General features: G+C 37.9%; 1 protein-coding gene across 2 annotated transcripts; it reads left to right on the forward strand.

The window, feature by feature from the left end:
* Positions 1–25: 25 nt before the first annotated feature.
* Positions 26–15,671, forward strand: LOC108670187 (importin subunit alpha-7). Of its 2 annotated transcripts, none has more exons than XM_018157654.2 (9): positions 26–164; positions 5,238–5,450; positions 5,881–6,126; positions 6,421–6,641; positions 6,995–7,094; positions 7,491–7,654; positions 8,172–8,370; positions 8,712–8,861; positions 10,682–15,671. In XM_018157654.2, exons 2-9 carry the CDS (start codon positions 5,271–5,273, stop codon positions 11,138–11,140), a joined length of 1,719 nt encoding a protein of 572 aa, XP_018013143.1. In that variant the 5' UTR covers positions 26–164; positions 5,238–5,270; the 3' UTR covers positions 11,141–15,671. The 2 variants fall into 2 exon arrangements, with proteins under 2 accessions (XP_018013143.1, XP_018013142.1); XM_018157653.2 differs by having other exon boundaries at positions 5,241–5,450.
* The last annotated feature ends 1,232 nt before the right edge of the window (positions 15,672–16,903 follow it).

Raw genomic sequence — 16,903 nt, forward strand, 5'->3', positions numbered from 1 at the left:
GATTGAAGTTAGGTTTTCGAAATTTTAAAGAGGTCTTTCTAGATTAAATCAGAACCGAAATTATTGGAAAGTATAGATTAAATGATCTGTGGTACAGGAATCTAGTGAGGGCCTTTGAGTTGAGAGACGTACGTGTTGACTTCAAGTTCCTCAAAAATATATCCGTGAGTTCATTCTAAATAGTGAGAAATACTATTATCACGCCTTTTCAATGTTTAAAATTCTGGCATGTACAAATTTTGTTTTTCGTCCTAATTGTGACTAGTCAGATTCGGAGCATATAAATCTCAGTGCCCGATGTCAAGTTTCCACGGCATGGCAGTATGACTGGACTGGTGTTAATACTTACGTCGCACTTTCAACTTTTCAAGTACCGTTCCTATGGTGCAGGTGCAGTTTTCTTGCGCTCAAGATTAGCATCAAGATATGTTGTTTGATGATCGTATTCTTGATGTCTTACGTCTCGAAGACTAGTACGACAAACGGACAAAGTTTGTTTACGGTTGAATTTAATCAAGACTTAACTTTCACGCCCATGCAGGAGTAGCAGCAATCTTAATATTGCGATGTTCAGTTAACAGTTAAATTGTTGTTATATTTATAGGAGTTAACTATTTAGCCTCTAACTCTACATTTATGTCACATTTCAAAATAGTGTCTTACGTTTATGTATGAAGCTCATTTGTCTGATAGGACAAATGAGCTTGAAGAGTTTTTCCTCTAATTTCAGACTGCTATGACCAGATCAGATGACATTGTGGTTTTTACAAAGTTGAGACTTTTTAGTGTCACGCTTGAAAAGCTGTCAATGCTGATCGCTGAAGTGCTGAGCAATGAGCATGTGGCGAACAAAAGATTAATTGAATCCAACGGAGAATTGGGTGATTCCATATTTCACAATTTTGGAGTTGAAGCTGTAGGGTAAACGCGGTAAATTCCGACATCGTAGGTAATTCCGTCACCTCTCCAGCTTTTCCTTTATATTAAGCTTTGTTTTAGTTCCATGCGTTCATTGATGGTTAAAATGGTGACGTCATACATTTGCGTGTCGAAATACTGCAAAAACACTAGGTCTTGGCCATCTAGTGGGAAAATATTGAGATTCAAAGAGAGACAATGCATGCCACGTGGTGAGATCATCAAAAAATGTGTCAAATTTGACAGTTGACATGGCTCTACCAAATAGTAAATAACTGTTTTTATAGGAAGAATATTATGGTTTGAGACTTTTAAATACGTCTGTGAATATATTAGGAATCCTTTAAGTATACTTGTATTTGCTGATTTCAAGTCATAAATAAATTAATAGATGATTAAGTTGAGATGTTGGATTTAGACACATGAAAACTAATTCCGACACAACTTGAATTGGACACACACAGATCGTTCAAAGCTTTGTACAAAAATTGAAATTTGCTTAATTAAAAGCCTAATAGCTGTTAATTAAAACGTAATTAAGTACCGTAAAATGGGGTAACTTAGACCACTTTTTTTCTTATAAATGATGCCATTTTCTTACTAGCTAAATTAAACTTGAATTGAAACATGCAAAATACAGGTCTATACTCTAGCTTCACTCACCATAAATTGCTGGCTCCTGCCTCTCATAGTCTTTATGTAATTTCAAAAAAAGTGATGGCCTTTGTTACCCCAGCTCTTGGGGTAACTTAGACCGGGTGGTAAAATCAATTATTTTTTTTTGGTAAAATAACCCCAAATAACTCCAGGTTTTGGTGCATTGTAGTAGAACTCTTCTAGTTACATATGCAAATGACAAACTTGAGGAAAGTGTCATAGTTTGCAAATGGGGGGCGCCACCCCATAATGAGGGAAATGTGACTACCTAATGGCAGCCCTGATGGGGTAATATTGACTGGCTTGGATATTAAGTTAAAATTACCATATGTAAGACTCTGTAGAGTCTGAAACAAAGAAAAAACATAAATAGGCTGTCAAACATAAAATATGTTATATATGGTAATTTTATATTAACTTCCAAGCCGGTCTATGTTACCCCGTCAGGGCTGACATTAGGTGGTCTAAGTTACCCCATTTGGGGGCGGCGTCCCCCATTTGCAAACTATGACACTTTCCTAAAATTTGTCATTTGCATATGTAACTAGAAGAGTTCTACTACAATGCATCAAAACTTGGAGTTATTTAACCAAAAAATAAAAAAATTGGAGGGGGTACTCTGACAGGCTTTAAATAATAGCTTTTTTTCGTGGGTCACATTTTTAATTTTTTAACCTATTAGATATGCAAACTTTTTAAATCTTTCTATTGTGTTATGTAGCCTCAGTATTAGGCCTTTAATGCCCATTGACAAAATTTTTCTATGTCAAATAGTTTTTGAGTTGTGGGGGTTTTTGTAAAAAAAAACAAAAGTGGTCTAAGTTACCACGCCGGTCTAAGTTACCCCATTTTACGGTAGTGTTCAATATTCGTTAGTGTTCTAATTCAAAGCCGTGTTGTATCCCAATACAGCTCACACAGCAAACGGAATTCGAACACGTGGATGTCGGCAATACGTATCAGTTAAATTTGAAGCGCTGACGCAATACGACTCACAACGTGTCAGATATTGCCACACAAAGTGACGGAATATAGGGATTTGGTAGGTTTCCATTCTAAAGGCTTTTTAATAAATATGGCAACATTTTGTGACGTTTCATCGTTGCTGACGCGTAGTGAAGTGTTTTGAGAGTCATGTGAAGGCAACAGAACTTACGTAACGCATACGGCTTTTTTTTTATAGTTTTTCATTTCTCGGTGTGTCCTTAATGTGTCGGAATATACCGCATTTACCCTACCTGGGTGCAGAGTTTGTAAGCTGCATCACCAACACCAAGATATGGATTTTTAGCCCAAAAAGTTGCCAGCCATTTTCAAGATGCGTTGCTGGGTAATTTTTAATAAGTAAATGCTGCTAACAAATTTGATAGTATATCCCTTACTTTCCACGTCCTGCAACACTTAGCTACTCATTGCAACTGATTTCTGGACAAGCTTCACTGCATCCTGATCCATCCAATATACTGGAAACCTTACTGTGTGCATGTGTGGTCTTTCAGATTTCCAACTATTTTCTAAATTGTTGGCCTAAGACTGGCAAATATCTAAAACGCAATAACTACAATCCAAATGTGTTGCAAGAACTGAAGAAGTAAATTTTGCTGCTGATTTGTTGCCAAAGATCTTGTGATATTCACCCACTTTCTGCACCCTGGAATTGCTGTAATAGAATATCACTGGTGTCAACAGACCACAACCTTTCATATTGAATCTAGAAACTTGAACCTTAGCATTTGAGACAGATCTACCCATTGTCTACTTGAACATTGTCAACAATCTTACCTCCTGTCATTTCTATTGAAACCTGGCAGTTACTCCAGGTTCCATAGGTTCTATGCTTATATCTCAAAAAATATTCTACCCAGAGAGTGCAGAGTGACGAAATAAGGTAAATAAATCACTTGTTCAATGTAAATCACCACTCAGCTCTTGCCAATAACATTAAGCACTTGACAATAGGGTTCAAAGCAAAATAAAAGGAGTGTGGTTTAAAATTTTCAATGCATGTAACTACAAAAATATTCAACCCAGCGAGTGCAGACAGGCTGGAATTATAGGATAGTATGTACTATGTATTGTTTCTGTAATTTTGGGGTGTGTGTGTGTAATTACCCTTTTTGGCTTATTTTGCCACCCTGGCCGTGGCGACTAGGGAGAGGTGGTGATAGGTCAATTTTTCCGGGCACTTGGTGCCACTGGTAGTTCCACGACCATCACTGGCTTGCTGACCCGCCAGAACCATTATAGTGTATTACACAACACCCTGGACAAGCCAGGTGCTCATTTATCAACCAGAGTTGGATGAATGGCTGAGTTGACCATGAGCTGAGCTTCCCGGAAGAACTTGTCCTCAGTGGGACTCAAACCCAGGAGCTGGGTGCGAGAGACAGAGTCTCTCACCACTGCCCCACACAGCTCCTGTAATTTTGGGGTTGATACATATCCCTTTCCAGAATATAATAGAATTGGGAATAGAATTTCCTTGTACAATTTGAGCTTTCTGGAGCCAATGGACAATACAATTTGCAGAGGACTATCTCAATTTGATCAATTTGCCAGAAGATTGTAATAAATAACTAAATGTTAAAAACAATTTTCAATCTCAGCATAAGTCTTATTTACAAGATGTAATTTCCCAAAGTAAAATATAAAAAGTCATAATTGTTCTAGAACATCTTTTTTTTTGTAATGACATAAAGGTACACTTTTATTTTCATGATAATTCATTTTTGTAAATTTTTTTTTTTCAACCAATTCTAAAATTCCATACTCCAGTTGGAAAAAGTGATTCATAATAAGTTCACAGTACTTTGGTTGAGTGCAAAGAACAAAGTCTGTAGACTTTGTGGCCCCTAAAATGTATAAGATGTTAAAATTCTCCACCAGTAAAAGGCTGGTAAAAAAGAAAAAGATAAAACTTCTTAGATGTATAATGCATTGATAAAATGTTTCTCATTGGCCGTATTATCAAAATTTTCAGTGGACATTACTTCTTGTATGTGAAGTTGTGTGATTTGCAAGTAAAGAAGTTTTATTGCATTATCAAGACTTACAGATTCAAGTCTTATCTTGAATATTATTATCAAACCACTAGGTGAAGGAGTTGGTTCTTGGAAGGCAGATGGAGGTGGTTCTAGCACCAGTTAACTGATAGGCACAATTAAAATTAATTTACTGTAATTAATCCAGTAATACTCTTGACAAGGCTTTGGCACATGTGTACTATTTTAAGGTTACTAAACCACTCCTGGGTGGTTCAGTCCTCCAGCTTTTCAGTAATCGAAATCTTTAAGAAATATATAAAATATATCCACTATTTAAATACCACGAACTGATCATTTCTGTGTTGTATATAATGAATTATTTGCCTTAAACTTGCTACATAAATTTTGTTCTCGGTGCTCATATGTTCTCTAAAACTGAATTCATTAAAATAATTTTATGAATTTTATTTATACTCATGTAACTAAATCAATCATTTCCTACAGCAGAGGAGTGGTTCATCAACCAACACAGCCATCATGCCTTCAAAATTTTATTTATACTCGTGTAACTAAATCAATCATTTCATACAGCAGAGGAGTGGTTCATCAACCAACACAGCCATCATGCCTTCAAAATTTTCTTTATACTCGTGTAACTAAATCAATCATTTCCTACAGCAGAGGAGTGGTTCATCAACCAACACAGCCACCATGTCTTCAGGAGGGCTACAACACAAAGACCGCTACAAAAATCAAGGTCTCAATGCAAATGAGATGCGACGGCGACGTGAGGAGGAAGGCATTCAACTGCGCAAGCAGAAGAGGGAGCAGCAGCTGGCTAAGCGCAGAAATGTTGTTGAAATTGTTGCTGGGGATGAAGATAATTTGGAGGTGGGTCTAAAATCTTTCAACATTTTTCCATACATTTTTATGGTTTTAATTCATATTTTAACTCCAGTGTAACATATTCATAATGAAATAAGGACTTTGTGTGTTTGCTCATATTGAAAGATGAAGTATTATTTTATTGATGATTCATAATAAAATATTGTGTGCTTGCTCATGTTGAATGATGTATTATTTTATTGATGATTCATAATAAAATATTGTGTGCTTGCTCATGTTGAATGATGTATTATTTTATTGATGATTCATGATAAAATATTGAGTGGCATTTGTGTGCTTGCTCATGTTGAAAGATGATGCATTAATTATGATGTCAATTATAAAAACAGCAGTATAATCCTGTAAAAAATTAGCAGTACACATAAAAGATGTTGTATACACAAATTATATATTCTCATTTTTGTGGAATTATCAGGATGGAAGTGGAGGTGGTGGAGCTGCTGGAGCAAACAGCACCGCTGGTGGGGGCACCTCGCTAATCACCCAAGAAATGGTGCAGGCTCTTTACTCCAACGACCCTGATGCCCAGCTCTCTGCCACTCAGCGTTTCAGGAAACTTCTTTCCCGCGAACCAAATCCTCCCATTGATGAAGTTATCAGCACTGGAATTGTGCCCAGATTTGTGGAATTTCTTCAGAGAGATGGACTATGTACTTTACAAGTGAGAAAATATTAAATTGTTCTTTTTATAATTTTATGTCAATCTGATATCTTTTGTGTATATTCATGTTATAAATGAAGTGGTAACTCAGTTATCAAACATTTTAGTAATAAATAAAGTTTCACCTATTGATATGACAAGAATTTACCATAAACAGATACAAAATTCTCTAGTAAAGAAAATATCTGTGCATTCGGTTTAACGCCCGTTCTTATGAAACCTGTTTCCTCAGCCCAGCACTTGACATCATCATTTTCTCGTAATCTAACGTGTTGTATAAATTTCTGTGTGCAGTTTGAAGCTGCATGGGCCCTAACGAACATAGCATCAGGGACATCAGTACAGACTCGTATCGTAATCTCGGCAGGCGCCGTCCCAGTCTTCATCAAATTGCTCAGCTCTGAGTATGAAGACGTGCAGGAACAAGCTGTCTGGGCCCTCGGTAACATTGCTGGCGACTCGCCTGACTGCCGTGATTATGTGCTCTCTGAAAACATCCTTATGCCCCTCCTACAGTGAGTTATTTTTTTTTATATTTCACCTGCAGCCGAATTTTGCTCCAGTTTGGATATGACATATAAAATCATCCCTTTGTATTCATAGATAGCAGATTTTTGCTGTTCTTGGTTTCTCGCAATTCTCTGATGTATGGTGAAATGATTTAGAAATAATTTGCATCTGTGACGGAGATAAGTTCTTTAAATACCCTTAATTTTTTAAAAAGTTTAAAGTAACTGAAGCATCGATTCATTCTATGTCTCTGTCTTTATTTTTGCAATCTCCATTTCTTGTCATTATCTCTGGCATAAAATGAACAAAGACCTCTATCCATTTGGACTCATTCAATTGAAGCTACTTTACCTCGCAGGTTATTGGCCAAAAGCAACCGCCTGACCATGACCCGTAACGCTGTATGGGCGCTAAGCAATCTCTGCAGAGGAAAGAGCCCTCCACCCGATTTTGCTGCTGTTAGTACGAATTTATATGCATCTTACACATGTCTGTTTTATGTGTGCAAGAGCATTTCAGCTTCAACTTCTACCACTGGTTAATTTTAAAGTGAAGTTAGTGTAGTCTCCATCTTCCACCACCTGGTTCCAAGCTATTCATCCGATCGTGAATACATCAATCAGTTGAAGCTCTTATCTAAATGTACCCATTTTCTATAATCTTTATAGTGTTTCTCAAAGTCTTTCTTGCGATGTAATGATATGATTCCATTTCGTATTTTTTTTCAATCTTGTATGTTGACTCCCTATTTGACTGAAATTCGATCAATTATCAGTAGCATTACAGCTAATTTAATGCAGACTCCTAATGTTGTCAAGACATGATACTATGGTTATACATTTCGTTCTGTCCAGGTGTCGCCGTGTCTGCCAGTGCTGTCACGGCTTCTGTTTCACTCTGACCCCGATGTTCTGAGTGACGCGTGCTGGGCACTGTCTTACCTCAGTGACGGACCCAACGAGAAGATCCAAGCTGTCATTGATGCCGGCGTTTGCAGGAGACTTGTGGAGCTCTTGGTGTTAGTACATTTAATATAACAATATCCTGGCATGGATTGCTTCTTCTTTTTTTTGGGGAACATTTTAAGAAATTCGTGTTTGTTAACTGGACCAATTAGAAAATTTCATGAGGCTCGTTAAGCTGCTTTTCTTGTTGATGGGGCTTATAAGTAGGGAAAACGATTTTTAAATGTTTGCTAACTTCTTCATTATATTAAGTATGAATTAGTATTATATTTCTCGTTGGTTTAGAGACACTAAGCAACGTACAGAAAGCATATTAGTAAACGCCATCATACTACTACTTTATATTATTCCAGTGCCAGCCGGCTGAATGAAGGAACATGAAGGCTATTATATAATACTCAATACTTGTTGCAGTTCTTGAGGTGCACCAACAATTTTAGACTTTAATATTATTCACACCTAAAAGCGTGGTACATAGTCACCGTCAGTGGACAAAATTGGCGAAGCATTCTAACTTCAGTGTCTAGACAAAGGGGGGGGGCAAAGTATTCTAAATTGAGTGTTTGACAGGTACAACCAACACAGCGTAGTAGCAGCAGCACTGCGCGCAGTAGGAAACATTGTTACGGGTGATGATGTACAGACGCAGGTTATCCTCAACTGCTCGGCTCTGCCTTGCCTTCTGCAGCTGCTTGCTTCCCCGAAAGAAAGCATTCGCAAGGAGGCCTGCTGGACCATTTCTAACATCACGGCTGGCAATCGACCTCAGGTAATGTCAATCATAAATAGTCAGGATTTTTTTGGAGATATTCGTAACGGCCATTCCGCTGATATACCTTTTGTTTAATTTGAAAACTATTCATTACTTTGATATCAATATTTCGGCAAGGCCCTTAGATGTTACAATATTTTTGTCATGAAAATTTATCCAACTTGATAATTAGTGGTATCGGTATATTTTATATATGTCGTGCAGGGGAAGTTTTTCATCTTCATTCAGCTTAGTGTTAAGTTTGGTTTCAACTCTTTCAGGAACATTCTGGTCAATGTCATAAAACATGTGTGATTGAAGTGAGCAGGCATTAACACCCAATTGAATTCTTCTTGCAGATCCAAATGGTGATTGAGGCTAACATTTTCCCCGTGCTCATCGACATCTTGAGAACTGCTGAATTCAAGACCCGGAAGGAAGCGGCATGGGCTATCACGAACGCGACCTCGGGAGGCACTCCAGCTCATATCCGTTACCTCGTTGAACAGGTAACATAAAAAGATAGTCCAGCTTAACCCTTCCTCCCGTGAATTATAAAATATATCCAGCAGGAACAGACTGCGTCGCGTCATTTAGTTCATAACACATCTTTAGTAACGTGAATACAGGGTTCGTACCGGTCATGAAAAACCTGGAAGTCGTGGAATTTTATTTTTCATTTTCCAGGCCTGGAAAGTCATTGGATTTCATTTTAGGTTAGGAAAGTCATGGAATTTGCAAATAAAAGAAGAAAAAATTAGTGTTTTCTGTGCTGCGTGTGTTTACTGTTTGTGTGGTCTCTTGTTTCCTGCGTTCTGATTGGTTCTCCATTCTCCAATCACGTGAGCTCGGTCACCGAGCTCAGTTGCATTCGACAATTTTTTGATGTGCAGTGGCAGCGTTCCATCTTAGAGATGAATCACAACATTGCAGTGAACTGAACTCACAGTTTCGAGCATTTTCAACTTCTGGTCGACTGGAAACTTTTTGGCATGCCATTCTGTCAATGAGCACCTCCAAGAAGCTCTGGAATGTAGTGCCGATGCTCATGCTCCTGTCTCGTGGCCAAGCCACGGTTGACAGAGGGTTTTTGTTCAACAAGGAAATCATAACACACAGCATGAAAGGACGAACGGTGGTTGCCCTGCGTGCTGTGGTTGATCATCTTACACATGTTGGTGGCCAAGATGACATCAGGACAAGATGACCATCACCAAGAAGATGCTGCTTGCAGCTGGCAGTTCCAAAACAGCCTATAATAATTATTTGGCAGAAGAAAAAGAGCAGAATGCAAAAGCCTGAAAACCTAGAAGAGGTAGGCTTCGTTGGATGAGCTAGATGAACTGAAGAAGAAGAAAAGGCGTACGTAGGAGGGCATTGGTTAAACAGGGTGGCCCAGTGGTTAAAGTTCAGAGTGCCAAGATTGGCGCAGAGAGGTGCGGGTTCGATCCCAGCTCTGTGCGACAGTTTCTGGTCAGAATCGGCAAGGAGGCCGGGCGGTTAAGCACAGCAAAATGGGAGCAGTGAGTTGTGTATTCGAGACCGCAACAAGCTGTGAACGTTCTGCGATGTTAAGAATCGGCGACAGGCCTACGGCCTAATAAACGCTGAAACCGCTATTATTATTTATATTATTATCAAGGCGCTTGAGCAAGCAGCAGATGAATATGCAAAAGCAATGGAGAGAAAGGGCGATTTAAAAACTATTGCAAAGTTCAACGCCATGAGGCGATCTTTGAAAACAAAGCAACAGGAGCTAGACACTCTTGAACTGAACATTAAATAAAAAGTGGATGAAATAGCTGCCAGTTGAATATTAGGGTAGTGCTGTTGAAGGGTGTTCTGAACTGTATTGACATTATCATGTACAATCTTGTGTTATCAACTGTAGGAGATGATAGAATATGCACGGTTAGTCTTTTCAGTCATGATAAAAACCTGTCGTATACGAGTCTTGGAAAATTATATTGATGGTCATGAAGAGCCATGGAATATTTTTCCTAAATACCGGTACGAACATTTTTCCTAAATACCGGTACGAACCCTGTACTGATTTATGACTATATAGATGTTGAAAAAATTAAGATCTGGTTAACGTGTAAAGCAATAAATGCCGACCAAATGTTCATTTCAGGCATCCAAAATCTGAGTTCTACTGGATACGATGAATGAAGTTGACGATTCAAATTTTTTTTTTTTATAAAATATTGCACTCGTTTTTGGAACCCAGTTTATAATAATTCCTCTTTTTCCCATCAAATAACTACTACTAACTATAACTACTACCGGTACTCCGAATATTAGTCAATTATAATGTGAAATTTTTCAGAACTGCATCCCATATCTCTGCGAGCTTCTGACCGTTAACGACGTCAAGATAGTTCAGGTGGCACTCAACGGAATCCAAAACATCCTTCAGTTTGGTGAGCAAGAGGCAAAGACAACTTTCGGCGTGAATCCTTATGCTGTACTCGTGGAGGAATGCTATGGTCTCGACAAGATCGAGTTTCTTCAAAGCCACGAAAACATGGACATCTACCAGAAAGCATTTGAAATTATTGAGCACCACTTCCACGGTGAGGAGGAAGATCCTAAGGCCCTTGCAGGCGCTGTGCCTGGAGGAGAGGCTGCGGCGCCTGTAGGTGCTAACGGCGTGGTGTCTGAAAGCGGTGGCTTTGGGGGCCCCTCTGTTGCCGCAGGAGATGCAGCTTCGGTCGCTCAGCAATCGCAGCAGTTCCAGTTCACTGCTGATGGCGACAAAGCACCAGAAGGAGGATTTAATTTCTAACATATAATCGACTATAATCATAACGAAGATATTCCTAGTAATCTTTTATTATATCAATTTCGAACGCGTGGGAAGAATAGAAGTTAATTTTTTTCTCTTGGTTTCGCTTTCACTGTCCCGAACATAGTATTTCTCTCGGTGTTACGCACGATACCTTCGACCTTGTTTCTCGTCTTTAGAGCAGTAGCAGTTACTTCACATCCAATATATATGCGCGATCGTCAATGAGGATTTGTGCGAAGGCTGTCTCTACCTTGTTGCACGTTCTTGCTTGAATGTTGCCCCTGAACTGTGTTGCGATGCAATATCATTTGCGCTGCGTCTTTTATAAGTAATAAGTCTATAACTTGATTGCCCCCACTTGTTTTTTAAGTTCATCTTTAGTTCGACCGTTTCTTTCATATTCTCTTGAAGAAACTTTCGATCGTCTAATAAATTATAGCAATTGTTTTCAGAAAAAACTTTCTTCGTCACCTTCCAGCACGATTAAAAAATTCACGTCCCAGTGTTCTTATTGCTGACTGCCCACAATCTTCATGTTTTGCTAGTCTCTTCATACTTCCAGCGTCACTCCTAGGTCCATAGTCTTAAAGTTTAAACTCGTGCTATCGTACGGCTACAAGGAATTATAAAATTCTTATTCAATGCACCTAATCTATATCCCAATATCCAATTTCGAATGACACCAATTCGTAAAAATCTTGTTAATTTTTGGTTTACAACATATATTTCAGAATTGTTTGAGATTTCAAAATACTTGCACTTGGTCCGCTAAGTAGAAAGCAAGTTGTTCAGCAGAGTTTTTGCCGTGGTGAACTTGGTAGCGCAAGTTAATTGGCTATGATAGTGTCAACTACTGCCGAGTTTGCAACCGATCACATTTGTCATTGTAAAGTTTACGAATGTGGCTGGAAGTGCGTACAGTTCAAGATCTTTACTGCACAAGTGCTGCCTGCAGTTAGCTCTGAAGGAATGCAATTCCCTAGATTTGAATGTTGTGTTACCTAGCCGATTTCTTTGCTCAACATCGCCTATTTTTTTGTTGATTATCGCTTGCTGATCTTTCCTCCATTTTCTTGTATGAAACAGAATCGAGTGCTGTGGCTCTGTCTGGCTGAAATTTGATCTTCATTCCTGGACTTGAATGCACTAAATTTCAGGATTAAATGAGTTCCATGAAACTTGTCTTAGAAGACGTAAAATTTATGAATTATTGTACTGTAGGAAAGAATTTGAAAGCTGCCAATTAAGCCACTTTGACGAAAGGTAGCTTTTGAAATAATAATGCTAGGACACTATCCAAAATTTTTGATTATTTCTTAGGGTAAATAAACCTTAGTAGAAATCATTGACAGCTTTGTACATTGCATTCCACTTGAATGAATTGTGAGAAAGAATTCTATTTCATTCTTGTTAGCTCAGCGAAAAATTCTTGAAAGGAAGGGAAAAATGCAACATATCCCTCCTACGCATCTATTCCGCATTATGGAAAGACAGTTCCATGACTTTATAAAATCGCGGAAAAGTTTAGCGTCACCTAGAAGAAGCGAGTTATTCTTTTTCATAGAACTCAAGTATGACTTCATTTCTGTCGTAGCATAATTTTGAGTCAAATTTTTTTTACTTCTGCAACCCCCGGCCTGCTTGAAGTTGCTTGCTGGAAGTGTCGTTACATGTAGTAAAATTTATTTCAAGGAATTAAATTTAGGACAGCGATATTTAATGACGAATTTTTCTTCTGTTAACAGCGATGCAATAACCTCGTTGTGAATGCAATTAGAGTAAGCGTCAAGCTAACGTTTGAGTTGATCCCTTACAAGATTAATATTTTAATAGTCTCTCCTGTAAATTATCAACCACCTTGCATAGCACTCCGAGTTTATTTATTTCTAATTGGAGTTAAGGCCTCGATTAATGTTTAGACCATAAATAATAGATACGTCAATATTTCAGTTTAAGTTGCATCAATGTTATATGTGTCACTTGGGAAAATATCTTCTCTTAAAGATTTTTTGTGTGACAAGTTCTGTTGACTTGAGCCTCCTATTGTGTGAGAAAAATTTCTCTCATTGTAAGCTTCTCTCTTCTCATCGTGTGCGAAAGTTTAAACTGAGCGGAAACTTGTATTACTGCAGGTATAACTTACGGAACGATGTGTTTATGTTCATTTTGTGTATAGATGTTCAAAATTCAATTATATCTTTGCGTGAACTTGGCTCGGTTGATGCGTGAATTATTTCTTCGCGAGTGTAGTTATTGCAATAGACAAACAACTTTTTCTTCTAAGACTATCTTCTAAGTGATGTACTTTAGACAACCAACGGTTTTCTTCTTATTTTTTGTTCTTTTAAAATTTGATCGACAGAACATCTTTCAAGTTCTTCAATTAGCCTGTATGAATTTATTTATTCTTTTATTGTTTTTTTTTTGTGTGATCTGTTAAATTAATTTACGAAAAGTATTTACTAAGGAAATAGAACTCCATTCAAAAATGCTTCAAACTATGGTTCATCGTAGCTGTTTTCTTCCGTTCTTCAGCACGAGTCTGCTTCCTTCTTCCTCATTTAGTTACTAATTCATATGTGGTCAAGAAATTTCGTTTGACATTACAATTGTAGGGTTCAAAGAATCAGTTAAGTGTAATCCTACCACGGCAATTGAAAACGGTTCAAACTCACCACGTTCTTGTTGATATTGTCCACTTGTAAACCTGAAAGCTTTGTTATTTTTACTTATTCATATTTTATGCCTTTACCTTTGCGTATGCGATTTGTATTGTGCAAAACTAGAATTTACTGGCATGTAATATCTTCTCTGTATTCGCAATTTTTTCATGCATTTGTGCTAAAGCGTGTTGCTGCATCCATACCTGCGTTACAAGTTAAAGCGTACAGTAGAATGAATGCCTCATAGATGTTCATGCTGAGGATGTACAGTGATGACTTGGGCGCATGAATGCAATGAACTGAATTGCTTTTCTTCGTGGTGGCAAACTATTTTCTATTTTCTGGTTATTTACTCACTGAAAAATAATGGGAGGGCCACGAAAGTACTCTATGATTTGCCACCATGCATCCATTGTATGTAAGATTATGAGACACTTGTTTGTTAATTAGTGAAGTGTGCTGCACCTCAGGTATGTGGCAGCTCATGTGTATATATGATTATTTTGGGCGCTTGTATAAATAAAAAATAAACCCGAACGTGATGCCTCAGTGATAGAATGCCTGACTTCTGACTTGTTCTGAGTGTTTTATCTAAAGAAGGAATTAATGTAAATGTGAATGAAAATAGTAGCATAGAAAGATAAAAGTGAAGGACTGAACTGAAGAACGTCTGTTTTCTGGGTTCATGATGTCTGTTTACCTTTTGAGACATTTTTTCTTACATATGAATCAGTTCTTAAGTTAAACATTAAGATTTATGAATGTGAATCTCTGTGCGCCGCGACGATTAAATCTCCAAATGCCGTTTGTTTCCACGTGTTTATATGCCTTGAGTGATGTTTTGTAAGCGGCTGATACTAGAGATATAATTCATGTGAAATGCGAGTGATAATGTGCCTACTTTCAAGACTTGCTTCAAATTTCATGCAGCCAGTAAAAATTTTTGTCTCTAGTCTCATCCGGTCAGCAGCATTTCCATTGAAATTTGTTGCGTGCTGAAAGTGACACTAAACGCGACGTACGGGTTTTGTATTTTGATGTTAGTGAGCTTGTTATGCGTTGCCAAAACCTTGTTGAATCTTTTGCTATAAATAATGCCTGATGACATGTTCGAAATGCGCGAGAGCAACGTTGTGTAGAGGCTGGTTTCTTGTCCACTTGACTATCGTCAGGCCTGCGTTTCTTTGAAGCACATAATCTAGTACACCCATTTGGAAACGCGCGTCTTTTCATTCAGTTGACGGTTCATACTCAAACATTTGTGTATAACATCCGTTTGTGGACGGACAAGCTATTCAAAATTTTTGTATAAAATCCTTTTGTGGACGGACAAATTATTCAATTCCATTATGATGAGAACGCACTCGTTTACAAGTCAAAGCTACTCCGCAGATCTGTGTTGCGGTGAAAAAATGGTTTTAATTTCATATTGATCGAACTGTCTCGTGTAATATGACGTAGATGATGTAGATGATTTCTTCTGGGTTTAATAGAAATGAAATTAAATAAGATCATGTGACGACTGTGGAAGGGAACCAGCTTTCATTGCGGTTAATTGAGCGTCTAATGTTAAGGATTGTATGACACGTGTGTAATGAGGTAAAATAATCTTTGTTTGTGAGAATCGTCAGGACTAGGATAAATATTGCTAATGTTCCTCAGGGTGAAGTGCGAAATGCGTCGACCGGTGGTGGTCTGGTGATGCTAGCAGGAATGGTAGGGGTGACGGTGTACTGGTTGGAATTGTGTGTACTAGTAAGAATGCAAGAGGCTGTGAACTACGTTGTATAAGAGGCCTTCTGTGATTTGCGTGTTGTCATGACTGGGAGATAGCGTGTCTCGCTTGAATAAATGTATTTCAATTTCTTATCGTTTTTATCAACCCATCCATATAGTTGGCTTAATAACGATAAATATTTAATAAATATTCCATCCCACCCGTGACTCTTGAAAAAACGTCATGTTTCCACTGCTGAAAATTTGGAAGGAAATGTACTCGTCTATAGTTGAATATATTTAATGTTATGCGCGCTCAGAGTTGCCTTTTAGGTAACGTTCGAATGGACGCTCGCATAGACATCTTTAACGCAAGTTTCATGCAGGAGTCGGCGTTGACGCTATTCATATCGCTGTTATTAATTTGTTGCTATTCAAAATTATCTTCAAAAGACATTCCCTTATTGCGTCTTCACTAGGACAACAAGACTGCCGGGATCCCCTGGCTAGGAATGTGAGCTTTGCATGCCAAGTGACAATCTCAGAGAAGTAAAACCGAAAGATCCTTTTAGCTCAATACTTACTATACTATCTCCTGCTCTGCTGAATCTAGAACGCTCCAGTGGAGCACATTTCCCAAGTTTCTCGTCATGATGATTATCGGGAAAATGTGAAAGATAGAACGAATGTTGAATAACGGTGACAGCTTTAGCGTAGAGACAGCTTTTCTATTGAAATACCGGGCATTAATTAGTATCAATAAGACATTAATTAGTTTATTGGATCTAACGCATTGCGCAAAGCCCTGGGTCGCTTTAACGTCTTTTTCTGTAGGCTTCTACATAGTCTATGATCGAAATACGAGATGATAAAATTGACTGTCGCTGTATATTCATCCCTTCGGTCTGTCGAAAAATGTTAACAAGTGGCGTACGAGATTCAAGGTGGAGTAATCGTGATGATGTGAGCCTTGACTGAGGGTGATGGCCTAAAGTTTCAACTTCAATCGTTTCGAAGCCGCTTATCCAGTGTTCGGGAATATAAATTCTAAAATCTGCAATTCTTATCTCACTTGTGTTTTTGCAGTATATTTATTATTCTTTACTGAGAATTTGACGTTTAAATTAAATTTCTACAAACTTTTCAGCTTGCATTTCTTATGAGTCATTTCCTTTCGCGAAGACCAACGTTTTTGCGGTAACGTTTTTGCACAGTGCAACTTTATGGTAATATATTTTTCCTCTGAATTACGTACGAGTTCAATAAATTACTTATTAAAGTAATTACTGATGAACAGTGGTAGAGTTTATGGATAAATTATTTTCGAACATTTTATTAAAATGTGGATACGTTTCAATCAAATTAATGAATTATTCTACAC

The sequence above is a fragment of the Hyalella azteca genome, unplaced genomic scaffold, assembly GCF_000764305.2.
Source record: "Hyalella azteca isolate HAZT.00-mixed unplaced genomic scaffold, Hazt_2.0.2 contig6160, whole genome shotgun sequence".
In the NCBI taxonomy this organism is placed as follows: domain Eukaryota; kingdom Metazoa; phylum Arthropoda; class Malacostraca; order Amphipoda; family Hyalellidae; genus Hyalella; species Hyalella azteca.

Excerpts from the sequence above, each read along its gene's own strand:
- LOC108670187 (XM_018157654.2), top strand. The coding sequence starts at position 5,271 with ATGTCTTCAGGAGGGCTACAACACAAAGACCGCTACAAAAATCAAGGT. Across the intron at positions 6,127-6,420 it reads ATGGACTATGTACTTTACAA|TTTGAAGCTGCATGGGCCCT; the intron begins GTGAGAAAATAT and ends TTCTGTGTGCAG. Across the intron at positions 8,371-8,711 it reads CGGCTGGCAATCGACCTCAG|ATCCAAATGGTGATTGAGGC; the intron begins GTAATGTCAATC and ends TTCTTCTTGCAG.